This window comes from Patella vulgata, chromosome 7 (genome assembly GCF_932274485.2).
Source record: "Patella vulgata chromosome 7, xgPatVulg1.2, whole genome shotgun sequence".
NCBI lineage: Eukaryota > Metazoa > Mollusca > Gastropoda > Patellidae > Patella > Patella vulgata.
The window spans coordinates 29,584,618-29,603,263 of record NC_065885.2 but is presented as its reverse complement, the minus strand read 5'-3'; the positions used below and the strand labels follow the sequence as shown (position 1 = coordinate 29,603,263).

At 37.6% G+C, this 18,646-nt stretch overlaps 2 protein-coding genes across 3 annotated transcripts in view; both read left to right on the top strand.

The window, feature by feature from the left end:
- Positions 1-18,646, top strand: part of LOC126827069 (hepatocyte growth factor receptor) — a 108,123-nt gene that overhangs the window by 25,029 nt on the left and 64,448 nt on the right. The gene's annotated exons all lie outside the window — the stretch shown is intronic.
- Positions 1,558-17,086, top strand: LOC126827072 (sialin). 2 transcript variants are annotated; one of them, XM_050556251.2, is made up of 11 exons: positions 1,560-2,182; positions 4,411-4,577; positions 4,858-5,091; positions 9,053-9,140; positions 11,055-11,150; positions 13,065-13,192; positions 13,604-13,756; positions 14,370-14,502; positions 15,392-15,542; positions 15,716-15,806; positions 16,356-17,086. In XM_050556251.2, the coding sequence occupies exons 1-11, from the start codon at positions 2,119-2,121 to the stop codon at positions 16,569-16,571; spliced, it is 1,521 nt and encodes a 506-aa protein (XP_050412208.1). In that variant the 5' UTR covers positions 1,560-2,118; the 3' UTR covers positions 16,572-17,086. The 2 variants fall into 2 exon arrangements, with proteins under 2 accessions (XP_050412210.1, XP_050412208.1); XM_050556253.2 differs by lacking the exon at positions 13,604-13,756 and having other exon boundaries at positions 1,558-2,182.

The following is an 18,646-nucleotide window of genomic DNA, read 5'->3' as shown; positions in this document are numbered from 1 at the left end:
AAATTTTGCCCGGGCAGCGGCGCTACGGCCTACTCTTATATCGAATTCCAACTGCCAAGGGATCTTTTACGTGCACGCCAATGTGTACACGGGACCTCGGTTTTTCGTCCCATCCGAACGACTAGGCAGCTGTACTTGTCAGGCCCTCCGTTCTGTATCACTGACAAGGGGAAACCTTCGTAACTGCTTCGTAACTGATCCAGATTATCCACGATCTTTTTTTTTTTGCCGAATCGCCACTATTCGGGGCGATTTGTATAGCATTCGTAGCCCACGTGAAAACCGTGCATTACATAACAAAATACATTCAACTGGTCAACTGAACCCATTTCCGTTCAAAGTTCAGGTGACATTTTATACTCATCCACCGAATTAATAAAATCTAAACCAATTATATAATTAAACGTCATTTTACAATCAGTGATAAGAGAGCTTTGTTCTGATAGCTAACATATTTTTTTTTGTACATTCATTTATTATGGAAGATTGGTTAAGCAAAATCCCGTTACCTTGACATGAAGTATGTCAATGAAATGAAATGGTTCTGCTCCGACTGGGATAAGGAAGACGGGCATATACGGCTTACAGTTTGCTATGATTGACGTGAACGCACCCGTACATATCTACAGAGGCTTGGGCTAACCATATTTAATAGGGATCTGTGATCCTTCAAGAAATCTAATCTCTATCGTGTTCGCAAGCTTCTCCGGACAATAAACTATATCTATGCATCCGAAAATCATAGATTGCTGAAAATCATTAGGGTACGTTCTTTCCGATCCCAATGCTTCAATTGCGTTATTCGTCCTAATGCTTCACACTACAAAAAAGCTATTACAATCTGTATATAGTATATAATACACTAAGAAAGTTTTCAGAAAGTGGGGAGTGGGCTGAAATGAAGGCCACGAAACACTCAATAGCATGGACCCAACTCTTTAAACCAAATTGTTGCCAAATTTTCGGGTGGTGGGAGGAGGTGGTGGGGGAGTGGGGTCACTCCTGAACTGAATGTCGCGGATCGCTGAATTTTAAATAGAGTTCACACCTTCATGAACGCAATGTTTCACCATCTGTTCGAACAAAATCGGATGAAAAAAGGTGTTTTCGAGACGATTTGGGGTAGGGTGTATGGGTGGAGGCGGACTCCAGATTAGAAGACCATAGATCGCTGGATATTGCGCTAATGAGCTTCCGTTATCATTATCGCGTTATCATTCATTATTACTTAGTTTCCACGTTCGACACACATTTCAGGGGGAATTTTAGACCGTCACTTGCTTATTTGTTTCATCAGCTGATTCAATTGATTAACCCAAATATAATTTTATTTCTTTACTTGTGCTGGCCTGTTGATGTGCACATGGTGTTGTTCATTATGAAAAGTAAGTCATGCGAAACCACGTGATGTTAGGTAGGAAACAATGATGTAGATACCGACTGTAGGCAAGGAGTAATATATTTTAATAAATAGATTGCGGTCACGATAAGTTCTATAAATAGACCCAGAGCCTTATATACGAGGCCGTGGTTAGACCCGTAGTTTCTTAAAATCACGTAAAATCACGTGATGCTGTGGTAACGATTGAGTCAATAAAATCAGTTACAAATGACACATAGTTTAAGGATATGTAGGCTACATCGTGACGGTGCTCAAATTGGTTGAACATATGTTTCAAGAAGTCCACCGACTTTCTATATGGATGTAAAACCTATATAGCGAACATTATGCGTTTAGGGGTTATAACCCCAGTGTGCGTATCTCTACACCCTTAGCATCAGCCGTGTGTTTATAATGTGTGTTTACATTCGTATAACGGTTTGTCTATTCTGGTCTATATAAAATAGATAGTATACCTGACCATTGTCAATATACAATGTCACTTTTTATTAATCTCTTATATCCGTTTGATTACTACGCCAATAAATGCAGCGTTTTCTTCTACGCACAGTTTCATGTAGTTTTTATTTATCGATACGAAATCCCTTGATGACTTTGGCGCGATAACAAAATGTGATGTGTGTATGTAAACGGAAGTTAATAGCAAAATACCCCAAATACCTGTAGTATATTTAAGTATATTTCGATTTATAAACTAAACTATAAAACTTTTCAAAATGTCCAGTGAAAAAACACCATTATTAGAAAGCAAAGGAAGAAATGAGGACGCAATATCGAAAGGTATGTGGATTCTTTTGTATTGAGATGGGATATACTGATATATACTATACATGTGTTCATGGTACTCCGATTGTTGAGGGCATTATAAAAATGAGCTACAACGTTAAACGAGTTGCATTTTATCTATAAATGATTTTTCGTGGAGAGAACACGGTTTTTATGGGATACAATCATTAGTTTTAATCTATAAGCATGACGTTTCGACAAGTATCCTTATCGTTATCAAGCACAATGACATTTGGTAAACTTGAGGTCAATACAGGGGCGGATTTGGGCCAGGAACCGGCCCGGGCTCCCGTGTCGGAGCGGCCCCTTTTACTGACCGCGGAGCCCGGACGGATAATTTTGAAAAATGACCCCCAAATATGCGATTTGGTGGCATTTCTGATTATAATCTCTGTCAAATAATATATCTCATAAATCGATTAATTTAGGCCAAAACCCCGACCTGCAAGTAATTTACATATTCAGCCAGCAGACCAGCTATCATAAAATTTTGCTGAGGCCCTAAAATTGAATTTTTTTGGGGGGAGTTATAAACCATCGGCAGACGTTTCTGGCATATCCCCACAAACAGGGTGCAGGTGACTTAATAATTTTCGGATGAAATTTGGAATCCCCATTGCACACCCGGCCCAGAAAGTCTATTATACCAGCCCATTCCAGACTCCAGTGATGGCGTGGCGGTCCCTTTAACGCCACCCACCACATACAACATGATCATCATCGCTCCATGGCCGGTCCAATACCCCCCCCCCCCAACCACTCCCATTTAATGTTCAGCAGAAAATGTTTTTTTCATTTTTTGTCCGATCGGCCCTTCGGACGATCGCCCGATGGGCCAATCCGCCCCTGGGTCAATATATACGTAATTTATTACACACTCTTATATATTTATCGTCACGTTTACTAAACTGACGAACACACTTAATCGCCACATCCCCACATTGACGTTAAACATAATATTTGAGTGGCATTTAGCGATCGGGAAACACATTAATGTTCTCTTAATGTGTTTCCCGATCACTAAATGCCACTCAAAGATTATTTTTCGTGGAGTTTGATGTCTGTAAATGTGGTCGTATAATGTCCTCACAACCGTTCGTCCACCGGTTGATCGGTACGCAATTACTTGTAAACACTCTACAGATTAAATATTTCATGTGCACATTTCAAAATGTATAAATATTGTTTACATCAGCGAGACAGAGAAACGATTTCTTATGCTAACATATTGCCCATATTCACTCCGTAAAAGGCTATGAACAGTGGTGGCGCCAGGGAGGGGGGGCAAGGGGGGCCCCCCATTAATCTGGTCTGCCCTCTGTTTGCCCCCCCACACCAATAATTTTAGAAAATAAAAAAAATATTTGTGATACGTTTCGGTAATTAATACCTTCTACGGTGAATAAATCCCACATCCCCACTCAGCCATAAACTTGCATGTTGTAGAGCATTTCCGACAGTCTATTTTTCAAAATTTTCTTGGCGAGGTCCCCAATGGACTCTCTACTTTGGCGCTCACAAGGGGAATTCGTTGAGGTTCGCAAGTCCGTTCGTTTGACACTTTGTTCTCTAGTCGGATAAACTAGTGATCAGGCGACGGACGGTATCTGGTCAGACCTATTTATCTCGACGATCGGTGCCTGACCGAATACTGTAAGACAGCATTTCCGGCAGTCTATTTTTCAAAATTTTCTGAGGGAGGACTCCCTACTTTGACGCGCTTGAGTGGGCTTCGTCGTGATTCGCAAGTCCGTTCGTTTGACACTTTACCTCATCGATCAGTGCCTGAAATACTGCCAGGCTGCATTTCCAGCAACCTGTTTTTCAAAATTTTCTGGGGGAGGCCCCCTACCCCTAGTTAAAGCTCGTGCCTTTGCCCCCTTAACCTTGGACTTTGCCCCAGCTTTGCCCCTCCAATCACCGACGGCTGGCGCCGCCACTGGCTTTGAAGGCCAAATAGTGACAACAGTGATCTACTTGAGATTGAAATGCAGTTTTTAAATTAGTGGACCAAAATTCCGATCTGCTTGATTAATTATATCTGTAGTTATGGCCCTTGTTGACAAAAGTTATCAGCCTATCTGCATTCTTCAGATTAGTGAAGCTAAGAAGCCTTTGCGTCTGTATGCTTGTATTTTGATGCCTGGCAGCCAATCTTTTGTTATAAGACCCTGGTACACTTATGGTGATTAATTCATTGATTTTTTATTTTATTATTTCAGTTCCTTACTATTGGAGTGAAAGATGGAAACTCGCTTATATTTTATTTATAGGAACCATGGCACACTTTAGTTTACGTACCAATCTCAGTGTTTCTATTGTATGTATGGTCAATCAAACCAACTCTTCAAACTCCTATTTACATAACCAGTCAAGATCTAGATCTGATGTAAGCCTCACTGTAAATTAAATACTAAATTATTAGATTTTATTGCATTTTATGTATTTTAATGTATTAATCCAAATATATTTAATCCGAATATCTTTTTGATTCTAACTGCTTTTTGAAGACCTTATCGTTAAGTATCACCCAGTTAATACATTGTACGGCACCAGTAAGATAACTAGCTACACAAAGATAACTTACATAATACATAATATTAACAAGAAGATTTGAAGTGCTAGCACTTCTAATATTTTCGATGTAACTATCTTATTTTATTTTTCAGGAAGGAACTTTGAACTGGGATACAGCCACCCAAACTGGTTTATTGAGTGCCTATTTCTATGGATACTTGGTCCTACAGATTCCTGGTGGATGGGTAGCTTCAAAGTTTGGACCCAAAAAAGTTGTTGGGATTGGAATGACGCTAGCTGGAATTGCCACGTTGCTGACCCCATTAGCTGCAGGTCAAAATGTCATCTATGTTTACATAATCCGAGTCATTGCCGGTTTGTGTGGGGTGAGTTAAAACAGTGTAATTATAAGGTACGTTACTTGTACATCTAACATTATCGTTCAAAACACTAACGCGGCACTTTGTGGGCCCCAAAAAACAATTGAAAATTGTACTGTACACAGAATGAAAAACATACTCCATGATACCACAGGAACCACTGAAAATTGCTGTACAATGAAAAGCGTACACTGTGATATTCCAGAAACCACTGAACATAGTGCATTCATAATCATTTATTTCCGTTTTCTTTTCAGAACTATTAAAAAAAGAACAAAATTAAGAGAATATTAATAAACCATACATATATAAAAAAAGAAAATATCATAAACATCTGGAGTTTAACAGTTTATGTAACGATACATTTTAGGAGATTAGATAAAGAGCTGACAGTTCTCACTATAATAGTTAAAAACTAGATAATGTAAAGGGAATTTGCTGAAAATTTCAGTCAAATTGATCCACTCTGAACCGAGAATTTAGCGCTAGAATTTTCGGCCTAGCCTCGATCATCATTACTAAAGTCTATACGATAAAAAAAACATAATCTCGATTATCCATTTCATGATTTAATCATGAATGAAAGTTGAGCAGCAAATTGGGTCATAATCCAGTAAATATCGCAGGCTAGCGATGACATCGAGTTGATTATGATCTGGACAAGTTAATTAATGTCTAATTAATAATTTAGATAACATTTCAGACCTAAAGAAAGACCCACAATAGGCAGATTTCGCTCTTGCATAATGTATGTTGAACAATATGTAATACAACTCAACGCTCACTCAGTTAAATAATTACGATGACAATAAGAGTTGTCTTTCTTGCTTCAATCTTCCATTTATTTTCGGGTTGTTTTTTTTCAGAGCTTTAAAAAAGAGTAAAGTTTAGGGAATATTAATTATCTATGCATATAAACAGAAAGAAAGACCCCAATAAAATTTGTTGTTTCGTTCGAAATATAGATTGTTTTGGCTAGTTTTCGGTTGTTTTGATGTCAAGATGTGGAAAATATTCCAAGGATCATTAATAATATGTAACTCATGAAAAAAATAACCGATGGTATGGATACAACTCGCTAATGTCTTTACTGTTAATCTAAGACCGGCTCTAACTTTTCCCAAAATTTCTTTGGGTAGAACGCTTTCTACCACAGATGAAGCAACATGTGGCAACCTCATACTCAAAAGCACGTATGAGGTTCACAATAGAAAACTTGAGATGCAATTTTCCGCCCTACATTTCAACCTAACCAACCTACCTGTCTCTCGTATCCTTCCGCCTCAAAATCATAAATATTCACCAAAACCTGGCAGAAAATGTATTTTCAAACTCCTTTCATTGATTCTACACCAAAAGATCGCCATGCAAAAGGGCGAGGGTGACGGCGTCGGCGTAGGAGTATTTGGTGAGCTGTCTCCGTTATCTCTAGCAAAAACTCGCCGGCCATTTTGAATGTCACGTGGTGTATCCTTCCGCCCATCTCTTCACAAAGATACGGCTCAAACTCGCGTTTCTTCAGAAATTTCGCGTATTTAGCCGACTCACTTACATTGCGCCTTAAAAATAGATCCAGGTAAATCATCAAATCGGCAGATTTTGAATGAACTTTTGATGTCAAGATGTGGAAAATGTTCCAAGGATCATTAATATATAATTCGTGCGACGAACCGATGCCTGATTAATTGTCGATAAATCTGTAGTATTTCATTCAAACAAAATATTTATCCTGCCAATCAGATGCCACTTCAATCTGATTAAAACACATGTCCTATTTCGTTTCGTTTTTTATAGTTCAAAATTTCGTTTTACTTGTCTTTACTACACTAGGATCCGGATTCCGGAAGAGTTGTTATCATTGGCGTGTTCTGGATGATATGAGGTTCTAGGCAATGAAACGGTCTGTTACAGCAAACTTTTGGCGTGTTGGGCACGGAACTGTGGGTAATCCACTAGAAACATCAATGCTGATTGGTTAATCAAATGTCTGACGTCATAGGTCAAAAGTCTCTCGTATGAGCTCTGACGCGACCTATCACTACAACTGGTCAGATCTTAATGTAGTGTAGGCCATCGAAAGTACAAAAAAAACAACAAAAAAAAACGAAACGAAATATAGATCTGTATTTTAATCAGATTGGAGCCACTTGGAAGGAGAGGGGCTTAGGAACCGAATTAAGACTGATTAAGTTTTCCCAGAGATATATACGAACGGTAAACTTCTCTCTGGAAGCCGAGATTGACATACCAGTGATACCAGTGAAACCAAGGATAAAAACTGTAAAATAGGCCTACACAAAATGAAAAACGTACTCTGTGATATCCCATAAATAATTGAACAAGCCGACAGTGAGACTGATGTCCCCCGCCGAAATCCCAAAATAAATAGATGACACATATTAGTTAATCGCGCATTTATTTTTTTTTTTTTAAAGTATCAAGCAATCAAACTGATTATCAACTATACGCTACGTTTCATCACTCTCTATCAGATAGAGACGAAGACAAAAACGTGTGGCAGGACACAAGATAAAAATATTACCCGTAATAGATTAAGCGCACATCTTTAGAAAATGAATTTGGGGAAACTCAACAAAAAGGTGCAGCGTTGACAGGTGTCTCGCGTTTGCACCTGCAGTCAAAATTTCTAGCGTGACGTTGCGCTACAAGGCCCTCCCTAGTAAACAAACTATACATTTTTGAAAAGCTTATAACACCAGGAACGCAAATCCAGAGAGTCCCAAGCAAAATGTTTGCAATAACTCGATTTGGGGCCAGATGAAAATTGTGATAATTGTCAAGTAAATGCTATATTTATACAAACAATTGTGAAGTTGATATAAAATTAAATATTGGCGAAAACACCCAATGCCTTCATCCCCGGCAAATAATATGGTATTGGTTAAATTTTGATTTAAAGCAAAATGCAGAAAACATAATGGACAAGGGAACATACGGAATTTTGGAAAGCCATTTACAGGAATAGAGAGTTATCTCCCTTTCTGTCAAATGTCTGCAATTGATAACAGTATTTCAAGTGCATGTTGACTGTTGCTGTATGATGCACAAAACCATGTGTGAGCACACAAGCCCAATATTTCTATCGTTAATGGGGTCCCAAGGGCCTGCAAGGGTTGATGAGCGGGTGTTTACCTAGAAATTATGGGCGGAGCGCCTAGTCTGATGAGCAAGGAGATATGTTTGGCATTGGTTCAATGGTTGAGCGATATGTTTATGAAGTAATGGTGACTGAGATGAAATGAAATGAAATGAGGTTTAACGTTCTACTGTTTTGCTCCGAACTGGGCTAATGAAGACGGGGTAATGGTGACTAATGTATAGTTTATTTCGTAGGAAGGACCTTGTAGCAGAATTGTGTTTCTAAGCAAATTTTGGCTGCAGGCCTAGTTGGTGTTTTTAGATTTTTTGTGCTATTTTGCGTATAGTTTTTTTTCATATCAATACAAACTGTTACAAATGTCTTATATTTTAATACCGTATTATGATCACAATGTTTGTTAGTTTGTGTCGCTCTGATAGTCAAACATATGTGGTTGCAATGTGAAATGGGAGCTCGTCGAGTTTTTTGGCCGAAACAACGCCACTTTCATCAGTGACAGACACAGATGTTAGTTTTGGTTCACTCTATGGAAGGACATATGGGAGCTCGTCGAGTTTTTTGGCCGAAACAACGCCACTTTCATCAGTGACAGACACAGATGTTAGTTTTGGTTCACTCTATGGAAGGACATATGAAGCTACACTGTCCTGTCACACCCCCCACCCCCACCCCCTCCGTCAAGTTACATGATATTGATAGAACACGTACTGATTTGGTGTTGCTTTTCAAACAGAATAGAGTTATCTTGATCCACTAAACCAATTTGTTCTATTGTCACACAAACGAAGATGAACTTGGAAACGCTGATAGGGCGAAACATAATTTCTTTGTATCATTGATTTACAGGGTGTTATTTATCCATCTATATATACATTGTGGGGAAGATGGGCACCACCATTAGAAGCAAGTCTACTTATAGCAGTAACAGGAATTGGTATGTATACTGATGCACTAAATGCTCCCGTGTTACAACGACAAAGTCCCAAGCCCATTTTCTCAGGTGTTCCGCTATAGGAACCTGTATTCGTTGGCATTTAATTATTAAATATCTTTAATGCACATTTTGAAGCTTCAATGCGATGAACGCAGCAGATTCACCTAAAGCCAAGCATTGCCTTATGGCAAGCGTCCGCGAATAGTAGTTTTAGTGTCTGCCTTATTTTGTTACCAAAGGACCAATAGAAATCCGTTTGAACCAAGAACCAGGTCCTCTGGATATCTGGCTTGATATTCATAGTCAGCATCAAAACAGAAATCCCCAGCACGTCAGGGATGGCCATTTTGCTATAACCCTGATTTAATGCCAAATTTTGGAAACAATGAACCAATCCATTGCCAACACATAAATTTCATTCGTTTTTAACTTTGCGGATGATACGTCACTGTATATAATAATTAATGAAACAATACGTTTTCAGTCTCTAAAAAAAGATTGGTCTCTTAATTGGAAAGTTATTTAACCCCACAAAAAACATTGTCGCTACTTTTTCCAAGAAACTTAATCAAACTGAGTTTGATATTGTCACGGAGATGTTATGAATAAGAAATCGTTGGAAGTAATACATCAATCATTTATTTCGCTCATTTTGACAAACGACATATAGGCCTATTTACTGATGATAATAAGAATTATACTCACTTATATACAAAATGTTAAAACGGTTCAACTGTGTACTTTATTTGATGATCGTTTGCATGGATAGTAAATCACATAGCTCACTGTGGCTTGTTTCAATATTTGACAGTATGGATGAATATTGTTTAAAGTAGCTAAGTCTGTTACTCAATATCATCTAAAGTCTTCGACATTGAAAACCCGAATTATTTGTCAGTTTAAATCAACACTGATGTTGTGATCTTATCAAGAAAAGATGGGCCTCTGATATCCAGTATTTAAGACAAAATAAACATTTTACCATTGGTGCACGAATCGTGTACCATAATGCATTTCAGCGCCCATTGTAACGAGGGGCTCGACATGGGTTAGTGCTAAATGATAAGGCCAGTTTAATTTTTCGTAATAGGTCACGAGATGTAAACAGGGCTAGCGCTAATCCCAACCCTAACCCTGGACATAGCCCCAATGCCTACCCTAACCCCAACCTATAATCTCTGCCAACAATCACGTGTCCTAACCTTACTTACATCTCAGCGACCTTGACAGAAATTGAGCTGGCCTTAACAAATAGATTTGTTATCTGGAGCATGCGTAATAAATGCTATCAGTGTAGATAGAGAATCTCCTACCAGTCGTTTTTGATATTACGGCGTAGTGATACATCTTTTTTTGACAGCAATTCAACCATTGCAAAGTCCTTTATATTGACCCAGTGTTTCCATCAAGGTCAATTGAATAACAATAGTTCATTTTTAATTTTAAAAAAAAGTTATTTTTAATAAGAAATGAACTGTTCTTTGAAAATAAAAAAAAGTAGTTCCTTTTCAACTGACCAATCAAATTCATGTAAAGCGATATCTCCTCAGGAGATATCGCAGTAGATTATGAAATATATCACACAAGCGATATCTACTGTAGAATGTATTATTGGGTGATAAAATGGAAATAACCAGTCGCTAGATATTGTCATTCGATTGAGATTTCTGGCGTATTTCACAGAACATAACTGATTTAGTAAAAACGGAGACGATTGAATGTAAATCAGTTCATATACATTTATATTACATTATTTATATGCGTTGCGACTCATTTGTGTCACTTTCTAGGTCCCAAATATTAGCGATTTAGCTCCTTTAAACTAATTTCAACATTTAATATCGTTTCATGTAAAATAAAAAGAATATGAATTGTAGCCTATTATTTATTTTTTTTATATTACTGTCATTTCAGGTTGTGGTATAGGAACAATTGTTACTTTTGCTATGACAGGTGTTCTCTGTGATTCTAGTTTTTTAAATGGTTGGCCGTCCGTATTTTACATAACAGGTATGATGACATCCATAGATCCACTTATAGCCCGTTTAGACGCTTAAGTTGATCTGGTTTAACTTTGTCGTCTAAATGCAAATGTGGGCAAATAAACTAGTTTAAAAACCCCAGTTCGCGACCCGTCTTCGAGAAGACTTGTTATTTTAAACTGGTTCATCTTGGTTCATACTAAAAATATTATTAGTATATCTACGGTTTGAACTGGTATTTCGACCTGCCCAGTGCGCGGTAAGTTACATTCCTGTGAAAATGGCGGCTTAATTAGAGCGGGGGCCCAGGGGGTTAACCTAGCTGAAAAGTGTACCAATTTTCTCCTATATGGTATCAATGTATGTATATCTGGTATCATCAGAATGTAAGTCTGCCGGGTTTCTGGTGGTGGGTGTGGTATTCCACGCCCAAAATGCCATGCCCCCCAACTAGTATAGATTAGCTCAAAAGTGTACCACATGAAAATCGCACAGCAATGTACCCTACATCTTCAGGTATTACAAATACACTCTGGCGGACATTTCTAGTGGTGGGGTACCCCTGACAGAGCTATGTAATTGCCAGACATTTGTAGTGATGGAGTATCCCTGACAAGAGTTATCTAATTTCCAGACCAAAGCTAGGCTAGATTAGCTCAAATCTGTACCACCTAAAACAGCTTTGGAGTTGTTCAGTACCACGAGAGGAATCATGAATGACCACTGCCAGACAGTTTGTGCGGTGGGTTACCCCTAATAGACACGCCCAAAATGCCACGACCTCCAACTAGGATAGATTAGCCTAGGAGAAAATTGGTACACTTTTCAGCTAGGTTGACCCTCTGGGCTCCCGGTCTATAATGTAGTGCCAGTGTTATCGAAAGCGTGCCAGACCCGAATAAAGAATATGAAGCTATCCATGCGCAGTTATCTCTAACCTCCGCAGAATAGTTAAAATGGTTTGGCTTATAGTACATTAGCTACGGGAACGTAGCTAAAAACGTTGAGAACTTAATTTCTTTATTAATGCATGTAACATCTTAAAAATAAGTTAATTTTATAGGCCTACTATTAGAACTTGTTACACATACGCAGCCCAACCTACTGAAACAACTTTCATTTATCAACACATATTGACAATATCAAGAGTTGTTTTATCAAAATTTATACGGACATTCATAATTACGGTATATTACTCCTGCGCAACTCGGATCAGGTTAATACTTTGATTGGCTATCGTACACGAGGCCCCGCCTTTATGTGTTAAAGACGTAAATTTAAAATGTCGGAGAAAGCAATCTTTAATTATCGTTTCGATTTAAAAAGAGGGGATTTGTCAGGTAGGATTTTCTGCTTAATTGTAGTTGGGTGTGGCAGAAATGTTATAAATAACAATAATCAATCGCTGTTTTGAAGAAAAAAATGTCAGTGTTGCTTATTTTAACCCCGATGTGATTAGCGTTGGGGGTTTGCCACTTGAAACTATATAGCACCACCTCTTATCTCGAAACACTGAGGGTTGAGAGATGATGATTCTTATCTAATAGTACATGTGAACGCAATACAACCCTGTCTTAAAAAAAACGGCGATGTTGAAGTAGTTTGACAATAAGCATCTGAACGGTATAAAAGATAAGAAACCTCATCTCTCGACAATCTCACGTTTTTAGCTGGTGTCCACTAAGCACACTCCTGTTTTTTGTTTTTATCAGCAAATGCACGTGGTCAACATAAATCACCGAAAAGTGCCAAGTGCCGTCATTTTCATATTGGCAGCAACAGGTTGTACAGATTGTATAGATTACATCTTGTAAGGGCAATAAAAAATCCTTCTATTATTTTATTCGGTAGCTACAGATTGTACATAATGCATCCTGTAAGGGCAAGAATAAAATCCTTCTAATATTTTATTCAGTATAAACATGATTGTATTTGATTATAGGTGGGTTTGCACTACTATGGTCTATTCTGTGGATATTAGCAGTTGCTGATGGTCCAGAACTGAGTAAAAGAATATCAGCTGTGGAACGGGAGTATATATTAAAAAGTCTTAGTAATAGAACACCCCAAGTAAGTCAATCTCAGGTGTCAGCAAAAATATTTTTTCTCATTCTACTGTGTTAATTTTGCGGAATGAATTAAATAAGCGGTGACAGGGTTCTCGAATTAGAGAGGCAAACTAGGGACAGGGGAGATTTGTGGTAGGCAGGAGCATCCGATATTATGTCGTTGTGGAAAGTAGAAAGACCATGACATATTTTAGAATAAATATAAAACTATTATTATGTTAGACATTTTAAGCACTATCAATTAATTACAAGTTTTATTTTATTTTAAATTCCCAGAAATGGGATAAAAAAAATTAAAAATAATGCCAACGGCAACGGACCTGTGTGTGAGGTGGGTAAGGATTTTGGCGACCAATATAACATAAATTTGTTGCTTATTACATGTATGTAGCTTCTGTTTCTTGTTATTTAGACGGATACTACAATACCCTGGTTATCTATACTTACTTGTTCCGCCACTTGGGCTTGTGCTTTGTGTAATTTCTGTACTGATTGGTTAGATTATTCATTATTAACGTGTCTGCCAACATTTATGCATGATGTTTTAAAATACGATATACAAGAGGTAAGCTAATTTGGATTTATTGATAGCATCTCGAAAATAAGCATATACCAACCTAATTATCGAGGTTGGGTGTGTTGGTGTGTGTGTTTGTGGGGGGGGGGGGGGCGTCATTAAATATTTTTACGACTTACGACTGCTAAGCTAAATGTTTAAACGTCTATATCTCAGCATAGATTGGCCGATTTGTACAAAGTTTTGCGTACAATCTAACATGAACAACCTCGATGTAACAATATAATACATTACTCATATATAATTACTCTGTCAACAAAGATCTACACAGTGCTGATGCCCCTCTAAGACATTTTTAACGGATATATTTGATTGGAGCAACATCTCATAGCGCAGTCGGCCTATTGAACAAACACAAAGTTCGTTTGAAGCTTATTCGAAACTTGTTTTTTTGTTGGTTTTTTTTAAAAATCTTTGCAAATCTTAAAATGACACTTATTCCAATTCATAGCCCTATGCTTTACCAAAACGTGCCAAAGCACTACATTATTTTTTCTTTAAAAATATTTTATTATCATTTCCTAAAGCCAAATCAATATTATTGAGGTCAGTATTATGATTGGGTTTCTTATTTTATTTTATTTATTTTTTTATATTTTAGAACGGCATTTTATCGTGTATACCAGTGTTACTCGAGACAACGTCTTCCCTCGTCGCCTGCTATATAGCTGATAAACTTAGACAGAAGAAAATTTTGAGTACAACTTATACAAGAAGATTATTTCAAGTGACAGGTATTTAGAACAGACGATATGTCTTTATTCCAAACTGGAGCCTCGGAGGACTCGGGTTCGCTCCAAGTGTTGGCCGAGAAAGTTCCTCGGGTTTTCCCGGCGTACTTTCCCCTTGTTTTAGTGTTGCAGGGCAGGTGGCCTGAAAAGGACAGATGCCTAGTCCTCCGTATGGTAAGAAAACGTAAAACAGCCCTTGACAGTTGAAATTTGATGTAAGAGTAGACCGTCTGGACAAAATTTCCCTAATAGCATTGCATGGCGTATGCCGATCTTCACTAGCCCAGTCGGTGCAGAAAAGTAGGACGTTAGACCCCATTTCATTTCATTCCATTCCGTAAATTGGGTCAACAGACTGGAAAGCAGGTTATCTCATCCCTCAAACAGTTTGGCCATTCCTGTGCCTAATCTATTAATATGTCCAAACCAGATTGTGATATAGGGACCATTTCAATCTGCTGATTAAGTGGTAATCAGTGCTAATAAACCATAAGACATACGTATGAAAGAACAATTACTGATTTATTTAGGCGACGTGTCGGAGATTATTCTTCCAACGTTTTTAAGTAAGTGCTGCAAGTGCTAAATACATTTGATTGATGCATGGTTATTTTTCTTCAGAAGAAAGAAAAGATCCCAAACGAGAATCTGCTTTCGGCATCGCTTATGGTGTGTCTATAGATAGCGAGCCATTCCCCACTTGGCCACGCCGCGCCACAGAATGAACATTGAATGGAAGTTTAAATTCGGGAATACATGTATATGCTTGAATATTTTATGTTTTGAATTTTGCTAATTTGTACTACTTAATACATATGTTCCTTCCTCGAACATTTAAAACTAAATGAGTGTGGAAGCCGTTTAGTATAAGTCGCAAGTATTCTTTTTAAAGGTTACATCGGAGCTGCTGGATTTTTAATGGGAACTGGTTATATATCTAAAGAACAAAGAACGTTAGCTGTGGTATTTTTATCCATTAGTACAGCATTTAATGGTTTCTCTATGGCAGGCTATAGTTCTAATTTATTGGATTTTGCACCAAGGTATATAAACTTTATATTATGATTTAAAATATTTAGTTCCTAAAAACATCTTTAATGTCTGAAGACTGACCTTTACATTAGCCCCTGGACATTAATTTGTTATTTATTGTATGCTTAGAAAAGATGTGAACTTCATAATAGATTTGTTTTGTTGAATTATGTATTTATTTTAGATATGCTGGAGTAATCTGTGGTATATGTAATTTTATTGGCACAGTTCCTGGTATGGTAGCACCTATAGTAGTTGGTGTATTGACACCACATGTAAGTACAAATACATATACATGTAATGCGGTTCCACAGCTACAAATATCATTTAGATCCTGGTTTTATGTTAGCTATTTAAATTTTTGTTGAGGATGGTAGTTACTTTTAATCCGGGTTCGATCCCTGTGTTGGCCAAAAAGGGTCATCTGGATTACCCGGTCCAGTGGTGGAAAGAGGACGGAGGGTATGACATGGAAAAGACGTCTAGCCTTTCGTATATGACGAGGTCCATCCATATAATCGTTAGCGTACACCTAAAAGTACACAATGAAGAGTGGGCTGAAACGCTGCAAGATTTCAACCCCAGCAGCACACTCATGGCGTATGTCCGTCTTTATTAGACTGACTGTCTTCATTAGCTCAGTCATCTCATTTTATTTTTATTAGACCGGTTGGTGCAGATACGCAGTACACTAAATCCCATTCCATTTAATGGATTTTACAAAGATATTTTAAATATCTCCACACCACAGCCATTTCTTCATCTATGTAAGGTGAACTATATTAATGATATTTGTTGTATGAATCTTAATTTTCTACTTTCAGAAATCGCAAGAAGAATGGAGAGATGTGTTTTATTTAGGTGGAGGCATGGCGTTATTAAGTGCTGTATTATATGTTATGTTAGCACGATCAGACATTCAACCATGGGCTGCTAAACATATAGAAATAATCATAGAAAATCCACAATCTGTTATAAAAGTTCCAATTGACGATAATTCTGTTAATTTATCAACACATGATCGTGAATTAACACACTGACGACAATTCTGCTAATGTATCAACACATGATCATGAATATCAACGATAATTAACACATTGACGATAATTCTGTTAATGTATCAACAAGTGATCATGATGTACGGGCCTGTAATATCTCATACATCAAGAGTTCTCCAAGTTCCAGCAAGGGTTCCTTGATAGTTGATACAGTCAAGATGGTTCACAGTTACAATCTTCAGTCCATGGTTTCCATACACGGTTGAATATTATGATTCTTCACGGTGTCTTGTGTATAATTTGCTTCCGGTGATTATGTGTGTGAGAATACACTCAAAAAGGTGCAATAACGAACAATAATACAAACAAGGTTGCCGTTCATATTCGTCGGCACCGCACAATAACCGTTCCCAAGGAAATCTCGGTCAAAAATTGGGTGTTCAGAAACAACATTGCTCAAATTTTCTCTTCTTGTTAAAATATTAACATTTGATATAAAGAATGGAAGAATTCGTATCTGTTAATGTACTATCAAATATAACGCTTATGTAAATTTATGTATTTTGTCGCCTCCTTCATCTGTCATAGGTCCACAACTTCTGGTGAACACTCTACATATCAGAGTTCTTGGCAGCTTGTTTTCGAATTTGCAGGTCATAAAGAAGAAAGTTGTCGATATTCAAAATCTCGGTGGTCACTATACTCAAACATAATATTTACCGGCTTACCTTCAAATTTATTAAAGCAAAAAGAGATTGAGAGAAATTGGGGTTTAACGTCCACTCGACACAAACTAGGTCATTTCAGGACTAACACATGGTTCAATTTTATTTTAACAATTCGCTTGCGCGTAGGTATCTTTAGCAGTGGGGGGACCCGGAGAAAACTCACGAGGTTGGACAAGCGACCTTATCCCTTGTCACGTACAACCGGGGAATGGAAACCAAGCCAGTTGACTCAATGATACAGCGCGCACGTACTAACCATTCGGCCAGCCAACCACCCTTATTAAAGCATGTGAACACGATACAGATACAATAGGAATGTAATTGTTCATTGGGATGTAAGGAATATATCTGTATAATTTTCGAATCGCAAATTCCGAACCATTTTGCTCAATTAACTTCACGTACACATTTTCGATTTAATATATTATTTGTTATATACCAATATAATTGTCACAAAATGTCTTTATCCTCCGTGTTTATGAAATCTTGTGAACGTGATAAAAGACAGAGTTCTGAAAATAATGTTTCAAAGCTCAGTGAGGTTCACCTTTGGGGTATAAGGCAGGGCGTTCGAAATTTACGATGGGTGTAATCTACCCGTTCAGTTTGTTTTAAAGCTTGGAACTTGCTCTTAGATTAGAACAAGTACAGGCCAATTTGCTGCTGATGTCTATTCCGTCTATGTTTTTCAGTCTACAAGCAAGCATTTTGTTGGGTGATTAATATATGTCTGCTTTTAAATATACGATCAGATTTGTGGAGTTATTTAAGCATTATAAAGTGTAAGCATTTTAAAGCAAATTTGAAGCATCCATATAACGAATTTACTATAAAAATATATGTTTTAAATACACACAAGCATAAAATATGTAAAAAGTGACTATTTATTAGCCCGAGCCATAGTTACTAGTATTGATGTGGCTATGCAAATTACAGACCAATTTATGAATTTCAACACTCAGACAGTTTGACTTTGTTTTGTAACGTATTGTAAACTATAATTTTGCGAATGAAACTGAACGTTATATATTATTATATAGCTTGAAGTAATGGCGATATTATCAAAGCATGTGCAATAAAGCGCCACTGTCCCTAATATTGGGCAACCACGCCGGAAAATCCAGATGAGCTTTCTCGGCCAACGCAGGGATCGAACACGGGCCCTCCGGGTTAGCGAGTCAAGCTTTTCCTCGCTGAGCCACCATGGCTCACTATTGTTGAAAGAATGCTTTTGTATCATCTAGTGCAGCATTTAAAGTCACATCAATTTATCCTTCATAATATTGTCAATGGAAGTATATATACTTAAGGTTATGACAATATAACAATCCCACGTAGAGTAAGAAGTAAAATGAAACGGAATTTAAAAAAACTGTTCTGCACCAACCG

Coding starts and splice junctions, on each gene's coding strand:
- LOC126827072 (XM_050556251.2), top strand. CDS start 2,119: ATGTCCAGTGAAAAAACACCATTATTAGAAAGCAAAGGAAGAAATGAG. Junction 2,183..4,410: donor TGAGGACGCAATATCGAAAG/GTATGTGGATTC, acceptor TTATTATTTCAG/TTCCTTACTATTGGAGTGAA. Junction 11,151..13,064: donor GTCCGTATTTTACATAACAG/GTATGATGACAT, acceptor ATTTGATTATAG/GTGGGTTTGCACTACTATGG.